Here is a 26765-nt window from a genome sequence, read left to right as displayed (position 1 = left end):
CCTGAGCAGTCAGGATGTTTGGGAGAATGGGTAGGTGGAGCTCACCAAAGCTGCTTTTTGAGCATGTTTTTTTCCCATTTTTCAGCCATTCTTTTTCATCCTTTTGATCAAAATAGAAGTGGAGCCTTGCTGCCTTGGAATATTGACTGAACTTTGACACATTGTTCAGCATTACACATTAATTTTACTTATTAAATAACTATAAGTGTAACTGTATAAACAGATTTTTAAAATTAATAATGAATTAATATATGTTAAACTGATTGCACAGAGTTGTTTCTTTTATTTTTAATAATTCAAGCTGACAGATTGATCCTTCACTCAAACCATCCTCCCATATCTCTTTTGCTCCCAGAAAATAACTGTAGATATCCAAGAATAGCAGCAGGTTTTGTACCAGTATTCTTTGTAGAAAGCGATTATTTCTCACATCCCAAGTGATTGACACAAACGTAAAGTAATTGTGCTTAAGGTACCAGAGATTACTGTCATGGGGCTTTTTTCCCCCTCCCCCTCCCTAACAAAGGAAAAACTGCTTTTCTGTACTATTCATGAAGCTGTAGAAGATGTTTCACTTCTTACTGTGTTTTGCTCCATCAATAGTATCTTTTAAAAGAAAGATTATGTTCTCCTAGCAGAATGCTGCCTTTGGAATTCAGCTCTTACTAGGCAAAGTAAGAGCTAAAGTGGACACCCATTTAAAATTCTCTTTTTGCTTTCTTTTTTTAGATTTTTTAATTCTGTATTAAATAAGAACTGGAGCTAAAGAAAAAGCTAGGAAGTGAATAATAATAGGAAGACTCTCCATTGCTTGGCACTAATCTCTGGATGTCCCTGAGACTCATGGTATCAGCACCTGCAGCAAATGATTTGAATTAGGTTTAGAATACAAGTAACACTTTTATATTGTTGCAGATTCATAACTGAAGACACTAGTGAATGCAAAAGCATTGTTCTGTGTCCATAGCAATTGTTTTGCCAATCTATGATTTCACACTTTAATAGATTATCTGTTGTCTATTTGATAGCAAATGCTCTTACGACTCCAGGACTATGACATTCAGCACATCTTTAAATTGTGGCTGTGGTATGTGTGTGACTGCAAAATGTGTATGGCTTTAAAATTTATTTGTTTTTGTTTTTACATCTTATCTGTGTCAATAATGCCCTTTGTCTGTCTGTTCTGCTGTTTGTAAGGACAATGCATGTACAGTTTTTCTTGCACCTTTCTGACCTAAAGGCAGTTTCTTTGACACAGAACATGCACCAACTTCAGAGTTACAGTCCCATGGTCATGAGTCTGCTCTGTTCACTCTAATGCATACTCCTGCTTACATTCTTTTCTCACACTCTTTCATCTTCTTCAATCTTGCTGTAGAGTTGAAAGGTTCTATATGTTGTGCAGCCTTGTTGTTACTTCTTGTTGGAAGTATTGATTTTTGTGCTTTGACATAATTCACGCAGACTCTCCAACACTGGCTTCATTTGCAAAGGATGACTTTTTTGAATTCAGTGACTGCTGAAGTTATACTTTTGAATTTAAGTACAAAAATTTTGGAGGAAAATTTTAATTCATATTTTGAAAAGCAGATTGTTAAAGAAAAAAAAAAAGGAAAGCAGCATTTTATTATTAAAAATTCGTTTTAACTCAAGGCTAGTTCACTTTAAAACCTGATAACTTCTCACCAGGCAGAAAATTAAGTTCTATATTGAGATTTACTGTCTTTTGGCCTCTGTTCAGTGGTTTACATCTAATTGATTCTATTTTAGTTTTTATGTTGCACTATTTATGGTAATACTGGAGGGTTTTCTTCAGCAGCATTTTAATTTACTTGAGTAACACCTATCATGTTACTTTCTTCAGTAATCTTTTTTCAGAAGGCCTTAGACTGGCCTTGGTAGAAGTTCCCTTTTCTGTTCAAGAAAAGCATTTTACATTGTAGTTGAGAAACAGTTTTCTGACGCTTTTAATCTAATGATTTTTAGTTTAAGTGTTGATTTAAAATCATTGTTTCAGTGATGGTCATTAAATGGTACCTACAGTAGTCTGTTGGTACTCCACTAAGAAATTTATAATTTTTTTTTCTTATGCCAGAAAATGAACTGAAACTTGAGAAGCAAATTCTATTTACTTCTTTTAGGGAAAATCTGATTCAGATACCTTACATAAATTTTATGAGCTTAAGTTGGGTCCTAATAATACTGCCTTAAAAATGTGTTATTTGGTTTTGGGTTTGATAGCTAAACAATGTGTACTAGTAAGGAGAACTCAAAGAGAATTTGTGGTTTAGATGATGTTTTTAACATAGCTGTATCAACCTGGTGATTAGTTTAATTAGAAGATGTGATGCTAGCCCAGTTTCTTCTGATTTGTTGACCTTTACCTAACTTTTGTGCTTAGGTAAAAAGATGTAGGAATAGACCCTTGTTTATTCTGTATTTCTGTATTCTGTATTTCTTCTCCTGTTGTCATTATTTAGCAGCTGAACTACAGGCAATTCTGTACTGTAGAACTTGGGGAAAAAACCTTATGGTGTGTTTCTGAGTAACAGTTTCTGCAAATTATGTATTGTTCAAGGGTAGAGACAGCAACAGACCAATGATCAATCTTAAAACTGCTAATAGAAGTTTGCTTTCCAAACTGTCATCTTTTACAGAGCAGACTCGGGGAAATGGCAATCACAGCTCACAAAAGCTCTTTGTAGTAACAGCTTGAACCTAGAGGAAGAGCCTTTTATATTTGGTAGTGCTGAGAGAGTCTTCATCAGAATTATTCCTTGTCATTCACCCTCAGAGATTATCCCCAGGCTCTTGTGGGTTTTCCAGTCTGCCCCACAGCTGGGTTCCATCTTCCCTTCCAGCTGATATGATGCTGACTGGGCTTCCTGAAGAAAGTTGGTGTTGAGTGCCTTCATGTCTCCTGGAACACCCTACAGAGAATAACCTCTTTGTTTTTGCTTTCTGGCAAAACAGTTATACAATTTTGTTGGTTATACAAATGAAGGTGACAGAAAACTTCAGGTTACTGTGTTTGCCTTCACTCTTAACATTATTAAAAGCCAACAGATAGGAAGAGGAGGAGACCAGTTTCTGTTCTGGTTGTTGAATTGAACAACACTCAGGCATTCTTCCTAGCTACTTACTTCTAAAAGTTACTCTTAACCTATATACAGAGAGACTAGGCCAATTTCCTTCTCCTTGGATGTCTTTGTAGCAAACTGTTCTTACGGTTCACCTCAGTTTCTCTCTGAACTTGGCACAGCAGACTGCTCATAATTACCTTAGAGGGAATTTGAGCTGTTGCAGTGCATCTGTTTTTCATGGTGCCACATTGCAAGGCTTTGAGATTGGTTGAGCATCAGAGGACAAGTCAAAGGGGCATTTGTGTTTGTTCAGAAAGTGTCCAGTTATGTTAAGCACTGTGGCATATCCTGTTGTGATACTACCAAAGAGAAAGTTTCCGTAGGGGCTAAAAAATCTTCTGGATTATGTCTGGGGAATGTCTCCTTTCTTTTTCAGATACTTCTGAAAGTACATTAAAAAAGTAGATTAAAATGCCATGTTTCATTATGCTGTTCCTAGATTATCTGTTTGCTTACACTGTGAAACTATTTACTTGTTCCTAATGTTTGTATGTGTCTAAGCGGCATTATGTAAGTAGTTTTTCAAGGAATTATTTTATAATATTATAATGTTACCATATTAATTTCAAGGAATTGTTTTATGTTAAAATACATGGGTTTTATTTTAAATGCATGTTTTATCTTAACACATAAGTGCATGTGAATAGGTGTGTAAATCTTCACGTAGGAACACAATTTCTCACCTTTACTTTGCTCAGCTGTTTGCCTGTATTAAATCATTAACATACACACAAAGTAGTTAGGAGAGGAGGATGGATCTGGCAGGAATAGAACTTAAGCTGCCTGCAGTGTAGCTCGTGCTGTTTTTCTGATACTGGTGTTCAGTTTGCCTGGCTGCTGCCAAGTCTGCACCTGCATAACTCTTGATTGTAACTCTGCATGTATTCCTCTTAATAAGAACAAATAAATAATATCTTCTGTTATTTACCAAACAACCAAACATGAGGATTACTTCAAAGTCATAAGTAGCAATCCCTCTTCTGTTCTAATGCTTTACCGTTTCTGCCTCATGCACAGAGGCTTCATTCCTCAGCAAAAATGTCATCTATATCTCTGTGTTTTACCTTGGGTTTAACTTGCTATTTAGAACCCCTACTCAAAATGCATATCTGGTATTTTGATTATGGATTGTCACATAAACAGAATGATTGATTAAAGTAATTTACATAGAAGCATTCCTGGGGTTTCTGAGCAAGGGAAAATACACAGAAGCACATGGCACTTAATTACTTTGCTTAACAATAAATGTCAAGTTAAACCTTTTTAAAAAAAGATGAATGCTGTGCTTAAGGAAAACGCAATTACATTTCTATGCTTTGAAATGTTTTACACACTGTATACATTAGAGGGGCAAAGACATTAACACCTCTGTACATGCAAAGGTGCTGACAGATTTCAGATGCTACAAGGCAGGCTTTTGTAGCCCTGTCTGCCTATTGCTTGCAAAGGGAACTCATCTACTGTAATGTGCTGTTAATCTGAGCTCATTTTGCTGTGTGAAACCGCATTTGCATACACACACTCTTCTTGGAACTCATTGAGAACATGACGACAGTGGTCCCGAATTGGTAAATTGTTGCATATAAACAGGATTTGCATTCAAAGTAGTGTTTTATAGCACAGTCCCATTATTTGTTCCATTTTAATAATGTTGAATTAATGGCAAAAGTAGATTTCAAAAAGCCACTCCTGATTTTATGTTCCAGTTCTAAATTTAATTAAAAATGTCTTTCTCCTCTTTCTTTCTACTATGCTGCAGTTTAGTAACAGACTTGTAATTTGTTCTTCCGTTAAATAAAGTGTACACTTCCATAACAAATTGTCCAAATTACATTCAATAATGTGTTTAATAAAAAGATTTTCATACTGCTGTATTCCTGTGGGAGTGTAATGGAGGAGCAACTGAATGACATCCAGTCCTTGCAGAATAGAAGCAAAAAAGAGGAAGCCCACAGTGAGAAATGGGGTTTCGTGCAGCATTCCCCAGTACAAGTCTGAGCAAGTCTATGTCTAGACACTACTGCTCACTACCAGGCAAATAGACTAGATCAGTTCTTTCCAGAAATTTTGGCTATATAATTTTGGTGCAGGTCTCCCTTCTTGCCCTGAATTACAAATGAAAAAGAGGAAAATGAAACTTTGAGGATAATTACTTGAATGCATTCAAAATAAAAAACATGGTTAGTTTTGATTAGAAATGGTTTTCCAATCTAGTTTGCCACCTGATGTTCACCAGTTCAGCACCACCAGCAGTTGTATGGCTCAGAGAGGTTTGTGGAGGGTGGTGCTCTTATATATTTAGTACTTAGGGACCTTGGCATCTTTGCTGTGGATTTTTCTGAACTTCTGAACTTGACAGGCACAAAATCCTGTCTACCACCTACTCTGCTCAGTGGCAAGATGTCCTCTCCACTTCTGCTGGAATGGTGTAGCTTCTCCATTTTTCTGTGATCAAGTTTCCAAGCAATAAAACAGACTACGCTTTATTTGATAGGTAGCTCATTTCTTTTTCTTTTCAATCCATGAATTTGAAGAAAATATGTGAAATAAGATGTTTACACTGCCATAAATTAAATAAAGCGTTATAATTTAATTACACTATGTGTTAACAGGGTATTTTTCCTGTTGCCTAGCAAAGAGATTTACCATGAGATTCACCATGTGCTTAAGACTCCTTTATAAACTTCAGTTTTCAAAGGTTTATAACTTTATTAAAAAAATCATTATTTGTAGGACAGTCGAGAAGGTGCACGTTGGCTGTTTTGGGGTCACTTACTAACAAAGTTTGAGGTGGAAAGCTCTGGTGCCCTCTGATTTCTGATTTGCAATATGGGGTAAATTTTGAAAGTATGTTATTGAGCAAAACTTTGTGTATGCCCACAAATCTGAATGTCTAGGAAAGGCTTTGAGCTGCTGGTGTTTGCTGTCACCTCCAGTAGTGTTGCACAGCTGTAATGCTTGGTACATTGGACAATCACATGGAACTTGATGAAGGATGCTAGTGCTTGAAGGGATTGGAGAAGCAAAGCATTTGGGAAGGCTGAAAAGAAAAGCTCTAGGTCGAGCCCAGAAAGTCACTTTTTTTCACAGGAGGAGCCAGCTTAAATTTAGGGCCTGCAAGTATATGTAAAACCAGACAGCTTTTATTTAGCTCGAGGAGAATGCATTTTCCTTTCCAGTTACCTCTGATAATGTGGCATTTGGATTGTTTTGTATGACTCCATGAGGCAGGGCTTTACCTAAAAGGACTTGAATGTGAGCTCCTGGAAGAAATGGCTGAAAACTACTAAATATCCAGCTTTTTTCCAAGAATATACCCAAGAACCAAGTGGTTTTGGCAGACAAAGTGATTAGAAGCTGTGTTAGAATGGTAGTGGTGCTATGCCACTCATAGATGTGTTTCCAGACTGCATCTTGCTGCAAGGCAGAAAGCAAAAAGCCAGTTTATTGATTCTATTTTGTAGAAGCATTTAAGGAAAGAGAATGTAATTACTGGAATTGTATTATTTATTATATGTATATATGGACTTAACAAAAGATGCCAGAATCAAGCTTCATGAAGATTGGGGGGGGGAGGGAGGAGGTACTTTGAATTAATCCATTAATCCTTTTTAAAAACTAAAACTTCTTATGCCTACCTAGCATTTAAAAACGGTTCCAATTATTATGAAAGATCCAGATTTTGCATATTGAGATTTTTGCATGTTGCATACAGGAGATCTGTGTGTTTACTTGCAAATCTTCGTGGAATGTGATTTTGTTCATTTTGTAAGCTACTAATTTCAAATTGCCACCTTTATAATGGTTGATTTTTAATTAAGAAACATAGAAATTTGAAATTCATACCTGCAGGTGAGCAAAGTAGTTTTTACTGGACAAGGAGGCATTAATTGGCACTGGCATTTATCTGGTGATCAACTAAGCAAGATTAGTTAGGAAAACCAGAGTTCAAACCAGACTTTTTTTTCAGATAAAATGGCTTCTCTACCCATAATTGTTTCAGTATGTATATTTTTGCACATATATGTAGTTTTTCTTTGGAGATACGTCATCTCAATATGATTATAAATGGTAATTGATTTTAGGTGGCTAGATGTATGCAATTTTTTTTGACAAAATGTGGATACTATAAATGACATAGATCAGTATCAAATGTGAAAAAATGCAGCATTTGCTGTGGTTAGCAGAAATGGCATTTCCTGTTTAGCTACACTAGCTTAGGCATGCTTTAGTGTTTCTGCAGCCTTTGTATAGAAAACGAGAAAAGGGAGGGATGCCGAGAGTCCCTAATTTAGACACCTAAAGTTAGAATTTTCAGCTAAGCTTTTCCGTTCCTGTTCTCTCATAAATGCTCTGAAATGTTCCTTCTTCCTTAGTCTGCCTTGAAAAATTCCATTTCTCACTGGAGTGTCTAGTGGGTTAGTGATCTGGATTTCATGTAGGATGTGCTTCCCTCAAAGATCACCATCCATACAAGAGCTGAATGAAAATGAATGAGTATTGCCCTGACAGGGTCTAGTATTCCATGCAATAACTAGGGGACTGGCGAAGTGTTGATTATTTTTTGTTGTTAAAATGACACTTGAGGAAATGTGTAAAATACAGTGCTTTAGTTTGGCATTTTCCTGTTTTAAACCGGCTCATACAGTTGCATCTTGCATATGTTTTATGAATCAGAAACACACTATATAATTCCATTATATCTGTTGGGAAATGTTTAGATAAAGTATAGAGAATTCCATTATATATACTACTATCTATATACTATATTTATACTATATGCTCCATTATGTAGAGTAGGCCTAGGATAATTTCTCATTAAGAGAATTATTATCTTGGTGCACTATGCTCTAGGGAGATTTTTTTGGCTTTCCTGGAAAATCTGTCCTAGTAAAAAAATGTAAGTAATCTCAGCATTCTCATAACAAGAGTCTACAATCTTTAATGGATGCTCTCATTTGATGTCTGGCAACCATTAAACTTTTTAAATTTTGTAATGTTAAGAATGTTGTCACTGTATAATTATAGCTGGTGATTTTAATTTAACAAATCTGGGGCATTCTGTTTCTTTATCTTTCTTTTTCCCAACACCTTTTTTGCCTAGGAAAAAAATACAGTACTGATAGCTCTAACTTCATAATAACAAAACAGAAAAAAAGGCTAAATATGTATGTTGTAAATAAAGTGTAGTTTCAACAAGTGAGAAGAAGGAAAGAAGGTAGTCTTAAATGAATGGAAATAACTCCTAACTGATATTTGTTGCACAAACCCCTTGTTTTTAGCCCGAGTTTTACCTAACATTTGCTTCTAATCCATGATTAAAGAACTTAAAGTAAATATCTTAAGTTATTGCTAATATTTTTGGGGGAAATTATTAAATAATTATGCCAATGAAGTGAATGATAAAGTTGCACTCATAGTTTTGAGTTATCAGCAAAGATTGTCTCAGGAAAATAAGGTCTTGATCCTGTGCTGAAGGTGTGACTAAGAGGCCATCTCAGTATCATTCTTTTAGAGGTCCTTGGTTCACTTGTTTACATTACAAGAAACAAGGACTGCAGTAAACCACAAAGTGCCGTAAATAAAAATGTGTAAATCTCTACATATGTTTATATTGTTGTCTTCTAGGTTGACTGGGGTCAACTGGACTATTTAGTGATTGACATGCCACCTGGGACTGGAGATGTACAGCTGTCAGTATCACAGAATATTCCAATTGCAGGTATGTATGTTGCTTGACTGCTTCAGAGATTGTAATTCACTAGGTTCGGTAGCTTTACAAAAATCTTTTTTTAAAGCACCAATCAAAAATTACTTTTATTTTTCTTTCCAGCACGCTGAGAGATCATTTTATCAGTTGTGTGGTGTTGGAAACATTATCAGTGATTTTAATACGTTATCATTACAGTTGTGTTGCTTTATTTTAAGCTAAGTTTTGAAAAGATGGAGTAGTCAGCTGTAACTCTTGAAGGAAAGACAGTCTTGCCAAAACCTGCTGAGTTTTGTAGTAGAAAATTTCCTTCTCTGTACATACTACATAATAAAGAGAATAAAATAAAAGAGTGATTCATACCCATTCTTTTAGATACAGTACCTAGTAGGTTGCATGTGTCAGTAGCAAAGCAGGAAGGCCTTTAACCCCCAGGGTTTTAAGCAATGAGGTGAAACATGACTGTGGCACAGAGCTTTTTGCTTAGGTAGAATTTAATTGAATTATGTACATAAGGGCAGTAAAATTATGCAGTTAGAGTTGTGGCTTTATTAGGAGCTTTTTAAAGTACAGTGGCTATTGATAATTTCTGTTACTACAGTGCACCTAAATGTCCTGATTTAACATAGAAATGGTCATTAGACTCTTGATTTTCGAGGCATTGTTGTGCCCTTTCCCCACAGAACTCTGCACTGCTTTCAGGAATGTGAGTGGTTATGGTGCACTGGGTCCTCTGGGACAGAGAGGTGATGGAAATTACTTTAATCCTGTATGTCCTGTAAATTTTGCTGATGTCTGATTTTTGTTTGAATTCTGAAATGGCTTCACTTTGTTCCTACAGTTGTTCAGTTCAGCTTACTTTTTTCATCAATCCTAGCTTCATAAAATTAGGAGTGATAGCATCACTTTACATTTGTATTTCCCATTAGTTGGTTTTGTTGACCATGCTGAAGTTGACTCTTGCATTAAAAAAAAAAAATGCAGTCTGCTTTTGATGAAGACAAACAAAGCAGACAAGGAGTGATAAGATATATAATTCCCTGTGTTCTTACTGCCTTGATGAATTTGTGATTTAGGAAGAGTTTTCTCTCTTGTTTATTGTGGCTACTTTTCACCCTCCCTGGAAGGATGTATTTTGTGTATTACAGCTTGAATAACTTCTTCTTTATTCTTCTTTCTTCTTTCTTGTTTTGCTTGTTACTTGCTTTCTGTTTCTTCTTTCAAAGAATCCATCACATTGTTTAGCATGCTTTTATTTTCTTCAGCTTGGTTCCTTTCAAAGGTGTGGAAGAGACTGTTACAGATCTTGATGATCATATCTTTGGAGCAGTGTACAGAATTGTGTTGGTTTTTGCAATTTGTATTTTCTAAGCACTCTGTCTTTTACTTTGGTACAGAAAGTATTTGGTGGTGTGCAACTCTGTTTCCTTTCTGGTTTTCTTATTCTTTATTCTTTGAAGATGCCTTGAACAGTCATGGTGTTAGTGGAATAATTTCTCTGTTTTTCCTCAGAGACAACATATGTATCTTAGTTTAGTAAATTTAAAGTGCATTACCTAATTTGCATGAAAGTTGTTCTTTGATTTGCATTCATGCATATGTGAGATACTGTATTTGCATTATGATTCTTTCATTATTAATCTGTGGCTTCCTTGGGATAAGCAGTGTAGAATATTTTAATTTTGCCTCTAAAAAAATTTACAAATCCTGCACACATATATTATTGCCAGCCACTTATAGAATTTTCTGTGAGTGAGAGAAGGAGCCCTGGTGAAGATGTTTTGTTTGTGGCAGGTTTGCCCAGATGGGGCATGAAAAGCTGTAGCTTGGCAACATCTGAGCCTAAGAGAGACACTGCTAGGATATGTGAAATGATACTGGGTTTTAATTTTACAGGACTGGTTTCTTTTCCTGTATCACAGGTCCCATAGCTTTCTTGAGTCAAAAGGAGACTAGAGGAATACTTAACAGGTGTAAGAACAATACAAGATATGTCTTATAATTCCAGTAGTCAGTCTTATAATTCCAGTCTCTTAAAGAGACTGTCAGCCTCAGGCAACCTTGACTGAGGCAGCAGTTTTGTGTGGGTGCATTTCCTTTGAAAGAAGGTGGAAAAGGAAACTACTGTGACTTTTGGTTTTGTTAGTCTTAGTCACCTTACAAGGAAACACATCTTATTTAGTGTACTATGCTTTAATCATCTGTAACACTGCTCATGTTGCAGTCATTCTTCAACAAACTCGTAGATGAGGAATGTTATAATAGCTTGAAAATGTGGTACCCATTTCTGCATAAACACCACTGCTTTCTTCGGATGCAAGTTTGCTTTCCAAATAGAAATCCAGAGTCGGTCTGGATTGTGGCTTTGTTCTTGTCCATTGTTATTTAATCTGTATTGAGTTCTGCTTCCTTACTTTAGTTTTTTGTTCCATCTTTTGCATGAACAAAACTTCCAGAAATGGGTTCTTTAGCATGTATTGAGCTTGGCAAAATTAGAAACATCCTTACATGTTTTCCAGCTTTTTGAACATTTTAAAAACAGAGGTTTAGCTGATGTTATCATGTTTGTTATCAAGATATAGTGTGAACTAATGATATTATGAAAGATAAGGCTTGTGCTTCCTTTGCATTACCTAGTTGCTAAATTGAGAAATCCAACTTGGTGGATTTGTTTGATCATTTAGCTAAAGGAGGCATAAATGTAATAAATATTATTGGAGATGGGTAATTAGCCTCTCTAAAGACTGGGAGAGCAGTTTATTATTCTCTCCCTTCAGAGTGGGAGGGCTGTGTGGGAAGCAGCAAGAGCATCTCTGTTCAAGCGGCAGTCTCAGAACCCTGCACAAGCACTTGTGCCTCGTGGAGAAGCTGCATTGTGGGGGCTGACCATTAAATTAGGCTGTCTGCTGCCCTCTCCTTGTTAACGTTTCACTGAAGTCCTTAGTGTTAGTGAAGTGTGACAGCTTGACAGCTCTAGAGACTGATCCTGTCTCAGCTGGCAGAACCAGCTCCAGGTCAATGCTGGAATTGTTCCATTTGCTAAAGGTTTGTCATATCACCCTTTTCTTTGGATATTGAGGTGCCGTAGCAGTGAAAACCATTAAAAGTGTACATCTGCCCAGTGGGAAGCTGACTGAGACTAACAAATAATTTCACATCTTACTGAGCAGTCTTTTAATAATTACAGTAATGAGTATTCAACTGACTGTTTGTAAAAGAGACAGAAAGGTAAAAGGCTTTAGGTTTTATTTCAGTGCTCCTAATTTTCCCACCTTCTGAAAGTAGCTTTTTTCCCTGTACAAAGCATATGTTATAATCATTGTGATAATAACCTCTGAAAAGGTTGTTAATAGGAATAGAAAGACAATTAGTCAAGAAAAGCAAAGGGAAAGCAGTGTAAATACTATTTAGTTTCTCAAGTTCTGTAAAAGCAGAAGCATTGTCATTGTTAGTCATACAGGAAATTACTTTTGTCACCTCTCATATTTAAAATCAACATAACACAGAGCTTGTACCATTTTTTAATTGCCTTATCCTAAAAATGGTGTAATTTTTCTGAATGTTTGCATCTTTCAGCAATATGTATGTCTTAATTATCTCCTGAATGCCTTTTTCAGGTTGGGCTGAAATATTTATTAAAGGAATTTTTATTTCTTCAGATATAAATTTGCAAAGAATTCTGATTAATAGGAATTCTTTTGGCAGCAGTATTTAATAGATTATTTTAAATAAAACCAAAAAGCATATTTTTGTCTCTACTGGTTAAACATGAAAAATCTTATTTCTATTCAATGTACATTGAATAGAAGGAAGTAAATGGATGCCACCGACTTGAAGACATTTGGCATTTTTAAATTCTTTGTCATGTGACCACCATACTTGCAAATCAGATTATTTACTCATATTTGTGGCAGTGTCACACAGACCAGGGTAGTCTTGTGCACAACTACTTTATAACAGTGTGTGGGACTGAACAGAACCACATCTTGACTCAATATATAATAACATACAAGAACAGGGAGTTGCAGGTGATGAGTAGACTGTCTCTTCAGAAATGAACATTTAAAAAGTAAATGGAGAATTTAAAATCAGCTTAAAAAACATACTGTTGATGTTTTATAAAGCTGTGCATGATTTAGCATGGAAAAGAATTGTGACTTGTATAAGGGTGACTTTTGAAGTTATGTGAAATTGAAAGCTGAGTAGGTATGGTGCTGTTCTCTTGTCTTTTCTAAAGAGAAATGATCAAAAAAAGCCCAGTGCTGCTGTACAAATTGTGTGTAGCATGCAGTTTAAGAAGTGTATCTGCATTCTGTCATTGCTCTTTGGCTAAGTGTTTGTTTACCCCTTGTTGCACATCTCTTACTTTGGTGCACAGCACAGATGCAAGGCATCTGATCTTTCCTTTTGCTTTAACAGTAACATACAATGTTTTCCTCCATTTCTGAGCTTGCTTTCTTCTTCTGTGGTGGAGGTACATAATTAGTTTCTGCAGTAAATTTTGGAAGCTGTTTTATGGGAGCCTCTTGGGTAATAGTAAATTTTACTTGATCTAATTCTAAATGGCAAATATTTTTAATATCAGATTTTGATGTAGATTTACTCTTCATTTCATGCTATATTTTGAGGTTTTAGATTGCTGTAGGAAAAGAAAGGGAAGTGGTTTTAGGATAGATTGAAAAACAGAAAAAAACCATGAGTCGCACCAGTGGGGATTTTCAAACAGTTCTTTGTATTTATCCAAATATAATTTGCATGTTGAAATAGTCTGCTTCTGTTGTCAAAATAAATGTAATTGACAAATGCAAATTATTGTCAGGGTTATCTTAGCTTTGGACACTCCTGGTGCTTCATTATGAACTGTCAGACTCAGTAGGCTCTGTAAACTTAATTTAGAGGCCAAAATATAGTAGGAGTTTACACATTAATACCTCAGACTCTTTCAATATAAATTTAAATTTCATTCTTGGCTCGTGGAGTTTGATTTAACATACATTGCCTGTTGAAGCTGAATTGATAGTGTATTCAGTGCAAGTTCTTTAAATTTTATTGTTTCTGAAGGATAGTTTCCAGGTATTCAGGAAAAAATTGTGAAGAATAGAGGCTTTGCAAACTGAGCTTTCTGAGGTCTGGCAACAGAAACTGGCTAAGTGGCTAAGTGTACACTAAGTACTAGATCAACTGCAATTGCCTTGTTAGTTTTTAGACCAATTATTCTGAATAGGAAGAGTAAACTAGCCTAGTGTTCAGCTGACAATTGCTAAAGGTGAGAGAAATCCATATGAATAATGGTACTGTATTTTCTCCTCTAGCTATTTCTTCTGAAAAATGTAAATGTTCAAATCTGCTTCTTACCGTCCCCACGTCCAGGGGAAAAAAGTAAACAGCAGAATGGTTTGGGGAGCTGATTTTGAAGTAATCCCACTGTTGTCTTTTTCTGCAATAGAATCACTCTTTGACCCAGTTCTCCTCTTCGGACTGAGACCTCTCATTTAAAGAAAAAATCCTATTCATTTATCAGAGTGGCTAAATCATATTCTTTATCAGAGAGACTATTTGGACTTTGCTCTTGCTTAGTACAATTCTCATAATAATCTAGACATGATTGGCAAATGCCCTTGGAAGCAGGAGGTGGAATGGAGTTGAGCAGAAAAATGCTAATTCATATAGCCAAGAAAGAGTGCAAAGTGGCAGTGTCTGTGAGGAATTAGCTTTTTGTTTTAGGCCTGTACTTTGCAGATAGTGCTTGTTCACAGATGTCATTATGAATATTTTCAATGTTTTCACGAAATAAAACTTCATTGTAAATTGCGTTAGTGTGACACGTTTGCCATTACCAAAACCAAACATTTTACCACAGTGAAAGTTGTTCTTCCGCACCTTTCCCCATGTGGTCTGGTGTGAAATGGATGATATAATACTTACTGATCAGTATAGATGAGGGCAGTTTAGCTTTAGGGTGACAGCTTTGTGCAGCTGACAGTTCCACTGACCAGGAGGAAGAATATTGGTGTGAGAATATCTGTTCTCTTTTCATGTGGGCAAGTTGGTAGTGTCCTGATCTTTTATTACCTGCTTAGTTCTTGGGCAAAAGAGGATGTGTGGAAAAGTCCCCTGTGTGAGCAGTTGTTCAATGACTGCTCCAAGAAGAAGGTAGCAAGCAGGCTGGAGGTGTGATGCAGCCAGGATCTAGCCTTTGGTTCTGAGCTATATTACGAGGTTGAAGTGAGGATCCTGTAATGCAAAATCACACTTGTGGTTTTTTTAAGTTGCTGTTTGTAATAAGATGCCACATGCAAAAGCTGAAGAAACTTCTTTGTAAGGTTTATCCTAGAAGATGAACCATTTTTTAATGTTAGTTTATCTCTAATTGTTGCCAGTTAAAATTACAGCAAAGACAGAAGTCTTTGTTCTTGCAAGATTTTTTCTGCATTTTCAAGTGCAAAGATGTATCTGTAATTGCAGGCAAATTTAACAGAAGGTCAGAGGGGCTCTGAAGAGATCCACGATAGAGAAGAGTCAGGTTAACCAGGCTATTTATGACTGGAAGACATAATCTAAAAGTTTGAATTTAATGCAGTGGAAAAGGTAGCAAAAGCTGCAAGAAGTGCACGAGTGATGTGATCAGATCAGGCCATCTCCAGCTTTACTGAGGCCTGAATGTGGTTCCTTGCTAAGAGTGTTCAGTGGCTGTCAGGCAGCAGATACGATTATTCTGTGTCTTTGTCCTCCAGAACTCTCTCTCTGGTCAGTTGTACTTCACAGCTTTTGAGGTGACACTGTTTGCTAAGAGGCTGATATAGGACATGGTCTAATAGTTGTGTGTGGTGGGATCCTTAATCTTGGATGAGAGACACGTAGCTTCATTCTGAAATCTATCTGTGAAGACACTGGAGGGGAAAAAGAATATATTAGGGGCATCCTTTTCATCCTAAGGGAGACCTTCTACACTACAGCTGATGAGCTGCTTTTTAGAGCTCCGTGTTTTTTGCTTGGGTATAAATTGACCACAGCTAAGGTTTGGTGACATTTCACCTTATGCTTTGTATAGGTGATGTTTTCTATACCCAGAAATGATAGACTGTTTAAATGCTTGTAATTTGCTGAGCACCAGTCCACCAGAAAGGTACCAATGTGCTGTGTAGGCACATCTTTCTTTTATTGAGTTAAGGACCTGGGGTTGAAACAGAAAGGCAAACATCAGTGTTACAGGGTATTGTTAGTTCTGTCTCTAATGTGTCCTAAGGATTAAAAATACAGTTAACGTAGTTTTTACTAATGCAATCTCCTCTGGGGTGCTGAGTCCAGTTCTGGATCCCTCAGTACAAGAGAGTCATGGAGCTCCTGTAGGTAGACCAGCAAAGGGCAAAGAGGAGGAGATGGCAGCATGTCACTTGAAAAGGTCAGGGGCTGTTTAGCCTGGAGAAAACTGAGAGGGGATCTTATCAATGTAGATTGGTATCTGAAGGGAGAGTGTCAAGAAGGATCAGGACTCTTCTTGCTAGTACTGAGCAGTAGAAGAGAGGCAGTGGGCAGAAACTGATGTTCAGGAAATTCCACCTGAACATAAGCAGGAACTTCTTTAATGTGCAGGTGATTAAACCCTGAAACAGGCTGCCCAGGGAGGTCGTGGAGCCTCCATTACAGGAAGTACTCATAAGTCATCTGGACAGAATCCTTAGTAACGTACTCTAAGGGACTCTGCTTGAGCAGGGAGATCGGACTGGGTGATCTGCAGTGGTGCCTTCTAGCCGGATCTGTTCACACATTCTGTGTCATTTGGTGAACATGTATCAGCTTTTTGTCAAAGGAAATACATAAAAATTAAAAAATAAATGGAACGCATGAGTAAGTAGGTACGTCAGTTAAACATAACTGTACTCTACTTAGATATCCTTAGTATGCTCAAGGCACAGAAATTATTTTTCTGCACACAGCTGCAAACACAGAATTTTTAGCATGTTCCAGTGTGCAATGTGATCAGTATTATAGTTTCTGCAGCTTCTCTGTTCGATTTGGCAGCCTCAGTTTGTCTCATTCAGACACTTTTGTAAACATTGCACGTATTGCTTCAAGAGACATACTGTGTGCATGAATTCCATCATATTTTGTTACTTTATTGATCAGAATAACTCTTTACTGCTCGATATTCCCGTTAACTGTGTAGAGTCAAGATAGCAAGGAAAGTGTAGGCTGCGTCCTTTTCTTGCTTATCATTTGAATAATTTTCTGAATTAAACGTATGCAAACTTATTCAGGGAGGAGAGCACTGTGAAAAGTCTCATTGGCCATATTTGGTTGCTAGTAAAGGAAATAATGCTGCAAATAATTTGAATTCTTGAACTTCAGGTTGGGTTTGTTGGACTAGCAGATGTACCAAAGAAAGAGAGAAGATACTTGTTTTATAGCGTGTTGGTGTAAGTCAGTACAAGCTGGCTGTGAATAAATTTTGCCTGTAACTAGCTCAGAGTAAAAAGGCAGATAGGAGATAAAAAAACTCAGCACCCTCAACAGCAGCTTCTTGAGCACATTGGCTTTCTTTCTATGGAAGAAGCCATGGAAATTGTCCACAAGCATAATTTTAATTCATGTATTTCAGAAGCCAGAGGTTTTTTGTGCAGACAGTTGGTGCTTGTGGCAGCCCAAACTGTGCCATTGGGTTGTTTTGGCATTTTTGGGTTTTTTCCCTTTGGATGAGAATTTGTTAGTAAAATATATCTCTCTGTTAAGCTGCTTGTGGTTCTTGTGGGTGTTTTTGTTGTGCATAGTCTGTCCTTCATGCCATACCAATTATTAGATTCTTAGAACAATTAATAATGAACCAGAAAAATGTAGACTTCAGTCTTCTTGACTGCATATTAGGTTCTCTGAAGATTCAGGGAATGCTGAGCCAGCATCTTCAGAGAAGAGTGTGAATAAAAGTGTGTATACACACAAGACACAGATTTCTAATTTTGCTTGGAAAGAAAGCAGTAATGAGCATTTTTTTCAAGTATTGAAAGATTTTTGTTTTATAAATATGCAAAAATCTCAAGGACTCTGAGTCTCAATTAGTTACTTGTGGCCTGTGCTTTTAGGGAAAGGTGCATTCATTTTGTGGAATTGACCCTACATTTCTGTGCTGCTTGCAAAGTAACCCTGTGTTTGGTGAACTGAGGAGGTAAGGTGATTTCAGTGTAACTGAAAAGCTTGCACATTATTCTTTGTGATGCCGTTGGACACAGGCTGGTTTGGGAATATCAGCAAATTATTTGGATGCCAGAGTTTGAGCAAATAGGGAAATTGCATTTGCTTGGTGCATTACATGTGCCATTCACTTTTTGGACTTGTGTATAATACTGTGTAAGGCAGAGATTGGCAGCTTTTCAGGAGTGAGGTGCCAGATTGTATTTTTCTTTCACAAATTAGAGGTTAAGAATGCTGGCTGAAAACATTCAAACACGCTGTCAGGCGCTGTTTGGAAGCGGCTGGCAGTCGGCAGGCGGGATCCCTCTGGCAGCAGGAGGATGCTGCAGGGGCAGGGCTCCTGTCCCAGAGCTGCCAGAGCCACGAGTGCTCTCACCGTGCCAGGGCTTCTGGTGCTCTGGTTGCTGCCTGTGGCACCAGGATCGCGTATCTCTGGAAATCTGCGCACCTCTTCCTTTGCCATGTACACAGAGGACCGGGAGCTGCAGCCCCAGCAGGAAGCTGTCCCAAGTGTCTTGAGTTCTCTGTTGTAATTGCTGTTAGTGTGAAGTTTGACATAAATTTCTTGTGCATGGTTGGCATAATGTGACTCTACAGAAATCTTCTTGTATTAGAGACTTTTGACACTAGATGGTCAATGTGAAACCAAAGCTAATCAATTGACCAGTAATGCTGCCTTGTACATTACATTTTTATAAAGTAGGGACAAGTGTGAACAGTTTTTTGTTGCAAATGTTGAGGAAATAACATTTGAAACCCCTGCGCAATTGGAAAAAGATGCTCTTTATGAAGTCATATAGAATATTCTGATGTGTGTGTTGGTTTTTCATGCTGTATTAATCAAGAAGTTATAACAGGATGGGATAGTAACCTGTAGGCTTACTTTACTTTAGAATCTAACTTAGACAAGGAGCTCTGGCTGCTTTGTGTGCTTAATAACTCTCAGGAGTACTAATTATCAGGTAACCTGGAGCCACGTTTGAACAGTGAGCAACACTTTATTCAAACCTAGTGCAAGTGTGCATCTGTTGGCCTCTTCCTTTGTGGTATCACTTACACAAATGCACTGGTGTCTAGTGTGGCATGGTTCAAAAAAGTGTAGCAGGTCTGGAAAACAACAGTCTGATTACAAGCAGCTGCCTCCTGGTTTTAGAACAAGGCTTATTGTTAAATTAAAAACTTTTAAATATAATTATGGCATGGGATTGTTACTGTGTAGATATTCCCAGAGTACCACCTCTGCAATCTGTCAGCATGTGGATGGTTGTATGATACTAGATAATTTTTCTCATTTAGAAAGTATAAATGGTTTCTACATAGAAAAAGTTATGATGAAAGTATCTAAAATACTTTTATTACTTTATATAATATCTCAGTTATTTTGATCATTGTATAATAAAAAAAACTGGCATAATTTTCTTCCTTAAAAGCATATAACCGTGTGACTACTGTGAATTTAGCTGCATGTACTAAATATTTAAAATATTTAGTGGAATAATTAATAAAACACATTTTAATGGGATTTCATGTTTTCTTTAACCCAGGAGCTGTGATTGTCTCCACTCCACAAGATGTGGCTTTATTGGATGCACACAAAGGAGCTGAAATGTTCAGAAAAGTCCATGTACCTGTGAGTCTCTACATGAAAAATACCAGTAGATTTTTCTTTTTCCAAAATGTAAAAAAAAAATTCCATATGCAGCAGTAGGTGAACATTCAGAAATCACTTGAATGTAATAAATTCTTGTTAAAAGGCTTAGATTCCACCGTACATCTGTGTCAGGAACTTGGTTATACAGAAAGGGGAGAATTTTCTTAGGCTGAAACCAGAATAATAAATTATTTGTTTTAAATCTGTTTGTTTAATTGTATGGAATAGATCAGATTGCTGAACAGAATATCTTAGGAATTAATGCATGCCTTTCAGTTACACTATGTGTCCTCATTAAATGTCCTCTTCAGCACTGTCTCTGTTGGGGCTTCAATTTCATGAAATGTAGAAAAAACATTTATTTATTTTTTTTTAAGAAGCAAACTCAAATTTTGGTGGAAATATGCTTCTATCTAATTACTTTGCCATTTGAGGGGCTCTGTAAGTATTGTGACCAGTAGAAGGCTGTCCCGTCATTGTTTTTCCTGAGGTTTATAGTTTGTATCTTAGGTTAGTTGTTTGAGAAATGAGAAATCTAAGAATAGCCACAATTAGGAGAAAATATTAAACAGGCTAACATCCTTGACTTGGTATTTTCTCCGGATGCTACAAGTTGCTAAGTAACTGAATGTAGTACTCTAGAATATATTCATTTAGAGATTCATTTTTAAATGGGCAGTTGATGAAAGAATATGATTTGAAATGCTTCCTTATCATAAACTGTAAGGAAAAAAAAAGATGTTTTCTTGTCTACCTGTGTGAAGGTCACTTCTACTCTTTCTTAAGAAAGGAAGTTTTTTTCATAACTAGTGTTTTCCTAATTAAAAAAATGCCACAGAAAGTTGAAGTGAATGCTTTCCCTTTTTTAATGTACAGGATGGCTTAACAAAAGAAACACTTTGATTAACTCCTTATTACTAACTATTATTTAAGCATATTCGCATCAAAATGAAAGCATTGTAACATTTATAATTTGCTGCCAGAAAGAAAACAAGAGGAATAACATACAGAACATTTTGTTTTGATTTTGTTTGGGTTTGCTGAAATTATGTCAAATGTTGGGGTTTTTTTCAATTTAAATTGTGTTCAAGTTGGTGCCTCACTGAATTTTCCTTTTGTTTTAATGAGAAATTACCAAAATTTCTTTCTAAAACTGTTTGGTTCAATGTCCTTTGAAGAGAATGGCATGCAAGAAAATCGTGTGTTCTAGGATGGGCTTGGCTAATACTGATTTGACTAGTGGAAGATAAGATATTAAATATGATCTGTTTTGGTTCATTGGAATTAGCAGATGTTGTCAAATTAAGTGAGAAGTCACAATAAAGCTGTTACACCACATGTTGTGTTTGAATGTGCTTGAACCAGTTATCAGGCCTTACCTTTTTCATTACCCTGCTTCATTTTATTCTCCCTGCTTCATTTTATTCTCCCTGCTTCATTTTATTCTGCCCTGTATGAACATTATAAAAACATGTATAAAAATTGCTTGAGTTTTAGGCAGCTTCTGCCTATGTACTACATTTCTAAATGTCAACTAAATATGAGGATCTAAAGAAAGTGAAGTGACATAATTTTTCATGGACAACTTCAGACCTGAGGTTTATGTCAAAGAGCTGGAATCTGAAGGTCTGTGCTAAAATTACATATCCTGATTACATAATTAACTGATCTTCAGTCTTTCATCTGCCAGAAAGTGCTTGCAAAGAGCTGATTTTTCAAAGAAACAGAGAGGCTATAGCTTGCTGAACTCTGAGTATGCTTTCCGGTATTTAATGAACTGTGGTCTCTCCTATGTACGTACAGGCCTATATATATATATATATTCCACCTTCCCCTTACACCCACCATTATTAGTTATGGAAGGCTCAGATGACATGTGGAGTATTACCACAGTAAAGTCACAGTTTTTAATGTTGTTTATTGAAATTGAAGTAGAATGACTGAAGGAACTGATTAGAGAGAATCCGACAAGGAGAGTCAGCATTAAAAGCAGGATTATGGGGCAAAATTAATATTTTCAGTCTTAGGACATAGTTGCTAAAAGAGGAGTGACATCTCTTGTGCAGTGCAGCACACCTACACTTACAGTGAAGGAGGAATTTGCAAAGTGTTGCTGACTCCTATCACAAGTTTCAAGATTCTTGTTTGTTATGTGAGTTTGACCAGTGTTTTCTTGCATTCCTAAGGGTGACTCAAAGTGAATAATTTTGAGTATTAAGGAGAAAAACTGCCTGTTTCCACTTGCTGAGGCTGAGTTCAGTACATTCTTGTTTATCTTATCAATCATATCCCTGAAAGAAAAGACAGGGTTTTAGTTAAATCTGCAATTTTTCTGGACATTTCCTTGAATTTGAAGGTTATGCTGTGGATTTTGCAGGTTTCAAAACAAACTGCTTAGATAAACTCAGCTATGTATTTCCTTCAGAGTTGTATTAAAATGGCTTATTTGTCTATGTTGCTACTGGTGTTTCTGAAGCATCCAGAGTAAGCAGCCACGATTATGGCTTCATGTTGGGAGCAGATATTAGAGACAGAAATTGCTCATTACAGTATGAAAGGTAGGAAGACAGAAATATTGTGCATGTTCACTTGAAGCACTTCAATGCAAAGTGGCTGACTGACACAGGAAGCTGATGGCAGAGGAACTGTAACCCTGGTCACTTCAGTCCCCATCAGTCAGACCTCAGCACCAGCTCTCTGTCCTTAAGTACAGTGAATGACTGCAGTGGGTTTCTCAGGAGTTGTCTCCTAATGTAAATACAGAGAACTTTCATTTCATCACTGTATTTTCTTTAACTTAGAAGGTTGTGTATTTGGATTTAAGCATGATTTATTGTGTAACCAAAAGGTTTGCTGAGCACAAGAAGTATGTAAACATTCAGAAACTGTGTGCAGATAACTCCTAATGAAAGGGTTCTTCATTTCCTGTTATTTCTTGCCAGATGCTTCTTTGCCATTTAAAATAACAATTAGACTAAATGGAATGCAGCTCCATGCTGCTGCCATAGGTTAGCTCCTGTATTGTTGTGCATAAAAGTTTTCATGTCATTGCTGAGCCAAATTTGCCAAGCTCAACAAGAACTAGAATAGAATTCACCCACACTTATGAAATAGTTTGTGTAGACAGTAACAGCTGCTTTGAAGCTATTACAAGTCTATTATTTGAGCAGGAGAATGAGGGTTATTATTGACTTCATTAACCAGACCTATTCCTTTGTAGATTTAAAAGCTCTGAAGGTCATAAGGAGCTCCCTTCTGTAAATATATATGTGCAGAAAAATGCATGGTAAAAAATCACTTCAGCAGTAAAGTTGTGTATTTGGTAATATTCCATATTATACTAAGTATTTTAAGTGGCTTCTTCATATTCCAGATGGATAAATTATATATTATTAAATATGCACTGTTTATTGGCTGACAAACAGGACCAACACAGAAAAATTAAAATTATTGTGTAATGATGAAGTGTCATTTCCTTTTAGTAGTGTTTGTTTAAATGGAAATAAAAAAGGACAGAGTTTAAGGCCTCTAAAACTGGTCTAGCATCAGTCCTGGCTGAAGGACTTCTTAGTTACTAGGTTATTATAAAATGAACAAAACAGCTGTATTAATGCTTAACTATTCACAAAACAATAGTAGACTACATAAAATTTTCTTTGATGATAAATTTGCTGAATCATAAATGTTGGATGAGTACTTTGAAGAGAACAGAAAGTTCAAACCCCAAGATACCTGAAAACGAATTAAAGTGTAAATTTCAAATTACTTCTTTTTTCCCATCTTCTTTTTTTGTCCTTTCAAAAATGGCCTCCATCTATCCTGATGAAAATAATATTTTTCTTTTGTCAAAAATACATCTTTCAGTGTTCTTCAGTTTACCAACAGAGTAAAAACTCCATGACGTGACTTTAGGGGAGAGCGGGATGAATGCCTGCTTAGAGGTCATCCATAGAAGGCTGTGGCTGTACAGCTCCATTTTTACTGTCCCTGCACCTTATACCCTTGGATATGCAGTATTTAATGTCTCTACTAATGTAAGAACTGGATGATAAAATTACCTGTAATAATGTGCCAGTAAATAGAGTCTTGTTCCACTTGCTTCTCTGACAGTCCCTGGGAGAGAGCAGAAAAGGGGGAAAGTCAGTTTGAGGTGTTAAATTGGAAGTAGGTAATTTTTATTTCAAGCATATTATTTCTTAAAATGTTCCTTGCTTTAAACCATCTGAGAGTTTTATGTAAGTAAAGGAAGATGTAGCAAATATACTCTATAAGAGGTGATATAGAAAAGGTGGTATAGCAAAAACAGGTGACCACCTTTTGATAAATTTCAACTTATAGCTAAGGAGACTTATTATGATATTGTAAGTAACATACTTTTTTATTTTAAGGTCAGTGCCAGGAGTTGTACATTCACTTTTAATTAAATATATTGGTTGGTCACACTGAACACTGCTGTTTCCTCCTAGATATCCTTCATTAGCATAGTGGATGTATTTCTTCTCTAATAACCAGAGACCACCTTACCTTGTTCAAGCCCAAAACTAGAAGGTTCAGGAAGATGGAGAAGTACAAAATGCTACAAAGTAAATAGCAACATAAATTGTGTATTTTAAAACTCAGCTATAATGTTTGTGACATATCTAGGTACTATACAAATCTGAAAGTGAAATGTTGTAACATTGCATCTCTTAAAGCAGATGTTCTGTTCCTTAGCAGGTGATACAAACTTCCCCCCTGTGGCATTTGAACACTGTTTTTGTCACTTCTGAAAATTTTGATCTGACTCAATGTAGAGTTTTGTTTGCTATATGAATAGAATGAGATTATTAGCATTATTTCACATTGTGAAGGAAGATTTTTTGTGTGAATGACTTGGCAAATTTTTATTTGACGTATTTTATAAGGATGACTTTGAAAACCTGGCATCAGTGGAAGGGTACCCAGGATGTGTGTATTAGATTTTTATGCTATGGGTTTTGCCACTTAGTTTCACATAATTATTTCTATTGTTTGATCTTTAAAATGTGTTTCTGCTCTGCAGAAGAATAACAAATCTGGTCTTTTTGAAAACATTTCCCTACCGGATAACTTATGAAAATGCCTTAAAAGCATGTCTGATTGTGTAATTTCTTGTAATGATATGTTTTTGTTTTCTCTTTCCTGAAACTGCAAAGGACAAAACTGTAAAACACAGCATGAAAATTCTTCCAGTATTCAGAGTTTGAAAATGAAATACTAGCAGGGAGAGTTCTTGGCCAGTTTGGTTTGTGAAAGAAGTACTTTTTGTTACAAATAAGGCTGGTAGTCTTCAAGAGGTATGAATGTGAAGAAATTGAAGTAATGCCTGATGATGGGGCCACTGAGATGACTAATAAGAGCTGATAATGATATTAATGGATCTAATTCCTGTTTTAAATAATCACTCTGTGTTGGTTCTTAGTGGATAATCTATTCTATATTATCAGAGATTAACATGGAAATATCAGTGGTTCGTTTGAGCAATCTTTCCTCTCCTTTCCTTTGACAGGTTTTAGGACTAGTTCAAAATATGAGTGTTTTCCAGTGTCCCAAATGTAAGCATGAGACACATATTTTTGGAACTGATGGCGTAAAAGATCTGGCAAAAACTCTTGGATTGGATATTTTGGGTAAGAATATGGAAATGATTTTATTTTTGAAGAAAAATCTAATGGTGTGCATGAAGCATTAACTGAATGATGAAACTGCATAATCTAGATGACTTTGGATTCAGACTGTTTTCAGATGTAATGGAACTAATAAGCAGTATGCTCTGTTCCTTGTCAGTCTTGTAATGGTGATGTTGACTGCATATGAAAATTCTTGAATTGCATCTTAAATCTCTGTATTTACAAACAATCCAGAACATTAATTGTTTTGATATCAGTGTGTTATATTACCTGAAATTTGTTATGTGGTTGACTGCACAGCAATTTTTGCAAATAACCAGGAATTCTATTTAGTCTTTGGACAGAGCTAAACTCTGTCTAGTAATATCAATAAATGTTTTTTCATTTATTTTGTTTGAATTATTTTTGTTTAAATATTGACACAGCAGAGGCTTTATAGCATCCTTCTGGTAGGTAAATGGGTCTGAAAGCTGGAGACTTTTTACAAAGGCAGGCAATGATAGGGCAATGGAGAATTAGTTTGAACTGAAGGAGGACAGATTTAGATTAGATATTAGGAAGAAATTCTTTACTGTGAGGGACTGGCACAGGTTGTCTAGAGTTAAGGGTGCTCCATTCCTGAAAACATTTGAAGGCAGGTTTGATGGGGCTCTGAGATACCTGCTCTACTTGAATGTCCCTGTCTGCAAAAGGGGGCTTGGAACTAAATGATTTTTAAGGTCCCTTCCAACTTAAATCATTCTATGATTAGCTGTGATTAAGCTATCTGTCATGCCTGTAGGCTAAAATATACATGGATCTTTAAAATATACATTACTGATTTAAAAAGGCATGGTTCAACCTGTACTGTAAGTAAAGAATATAACACAGCGTAATTAAGTTGGTAAATGGGGTAATTGCATGTGCTAATGATGTGTTTCCATGTATTACTCTAATTATCTCAATGATTTTCCATAGCTAATTCATTAAAAAGAACCGGGAAGCTCACTTAGAAAGATCAACACAGAAACATCAAGGTCTGACATAGACTTGAGATAGCAAGGCAACAGATAATTAAAGACATGCTTTTGGGCTATCTTTTAGTTTTCTGAATATGTAATGAGTTGTGATCCGAGCCCAAGGGGACTTCTACAGCCCTGGGTTATGTGGATGGATGCAAATGCTCTGCAAGCAGTTGAATCAAACGTGCATTTAGATACGCAGGCACAGATGATGTACCATGGCATTGGTCCCATAGGTGGTTTTTGTTATTTCCTAAGAGTGCAGAACTGATTGTGATTGGATTTAATTAGGAGTGATGTGAGAGATGTACACATTTAGCAGGGGATAGATGAGAAGTACAAAACAAAGCAGAGTGAAGTTTAACTTCAAACTGTCAATGCAAAACCAGACTAAGATTAAGAATAATGCACCGAGGGATAAATTTT

At 36.4% G+C, this 26765-nt stretch overlaps 1 protein-coding gene across 6 annotated transcripts in view; it reads left to right on the top strand.

The window, feature by feature from the left end:
- Positions 1-26765, top strand: part of NUBPL (NUBP iron-sulfur cluster assembly factor, mitochondrial) — a 76790-nt gene that overhangs the window by 37906 nt on the left and 12119 nt on the right. For all 6 annotated transcript variants that reach the window (XM_064715304.1, XM_064715307.1, XM_064715305.1 and 3 more), the window contains 3 exons: positions 8772-8865; positions 19584-19669; positions 25218-25338. In XM_064715304.1, coding sequence (XP_064571374.1) covers positions 8772-8865; positions 19584-19669; positions 25218-25338 — 301 coding nt within the window. The remainder of the gene's footprint in view (positions 1-8771; positions 8866-19583; positions 19670-25217; positions 25339-26765) is intronic.

The sequence above is a fragment of the Zonotrichia leucophrys genome, chromosome 5, assembly GCF_028769735.1.
Source record: "Zonotrichia leucophrys gambelii isolate GWCS_2022_RI chromosome 5, RI_Zleu_2.0, whole genome shotgun sequence".
Classification (NCBI taxonomy): domain Eukaryota; kingdom Metazoa; phylum Chordata; class Aves; order Passeriformes; family Passerellidae; genus Zonotrichia; species Zonotrichia leucophrys.
The sequence above is the reverse complement of the archived record's forward strand: the minus strand, read 5'-3'. Positions and strand labels throughout refer to the sequence as shown.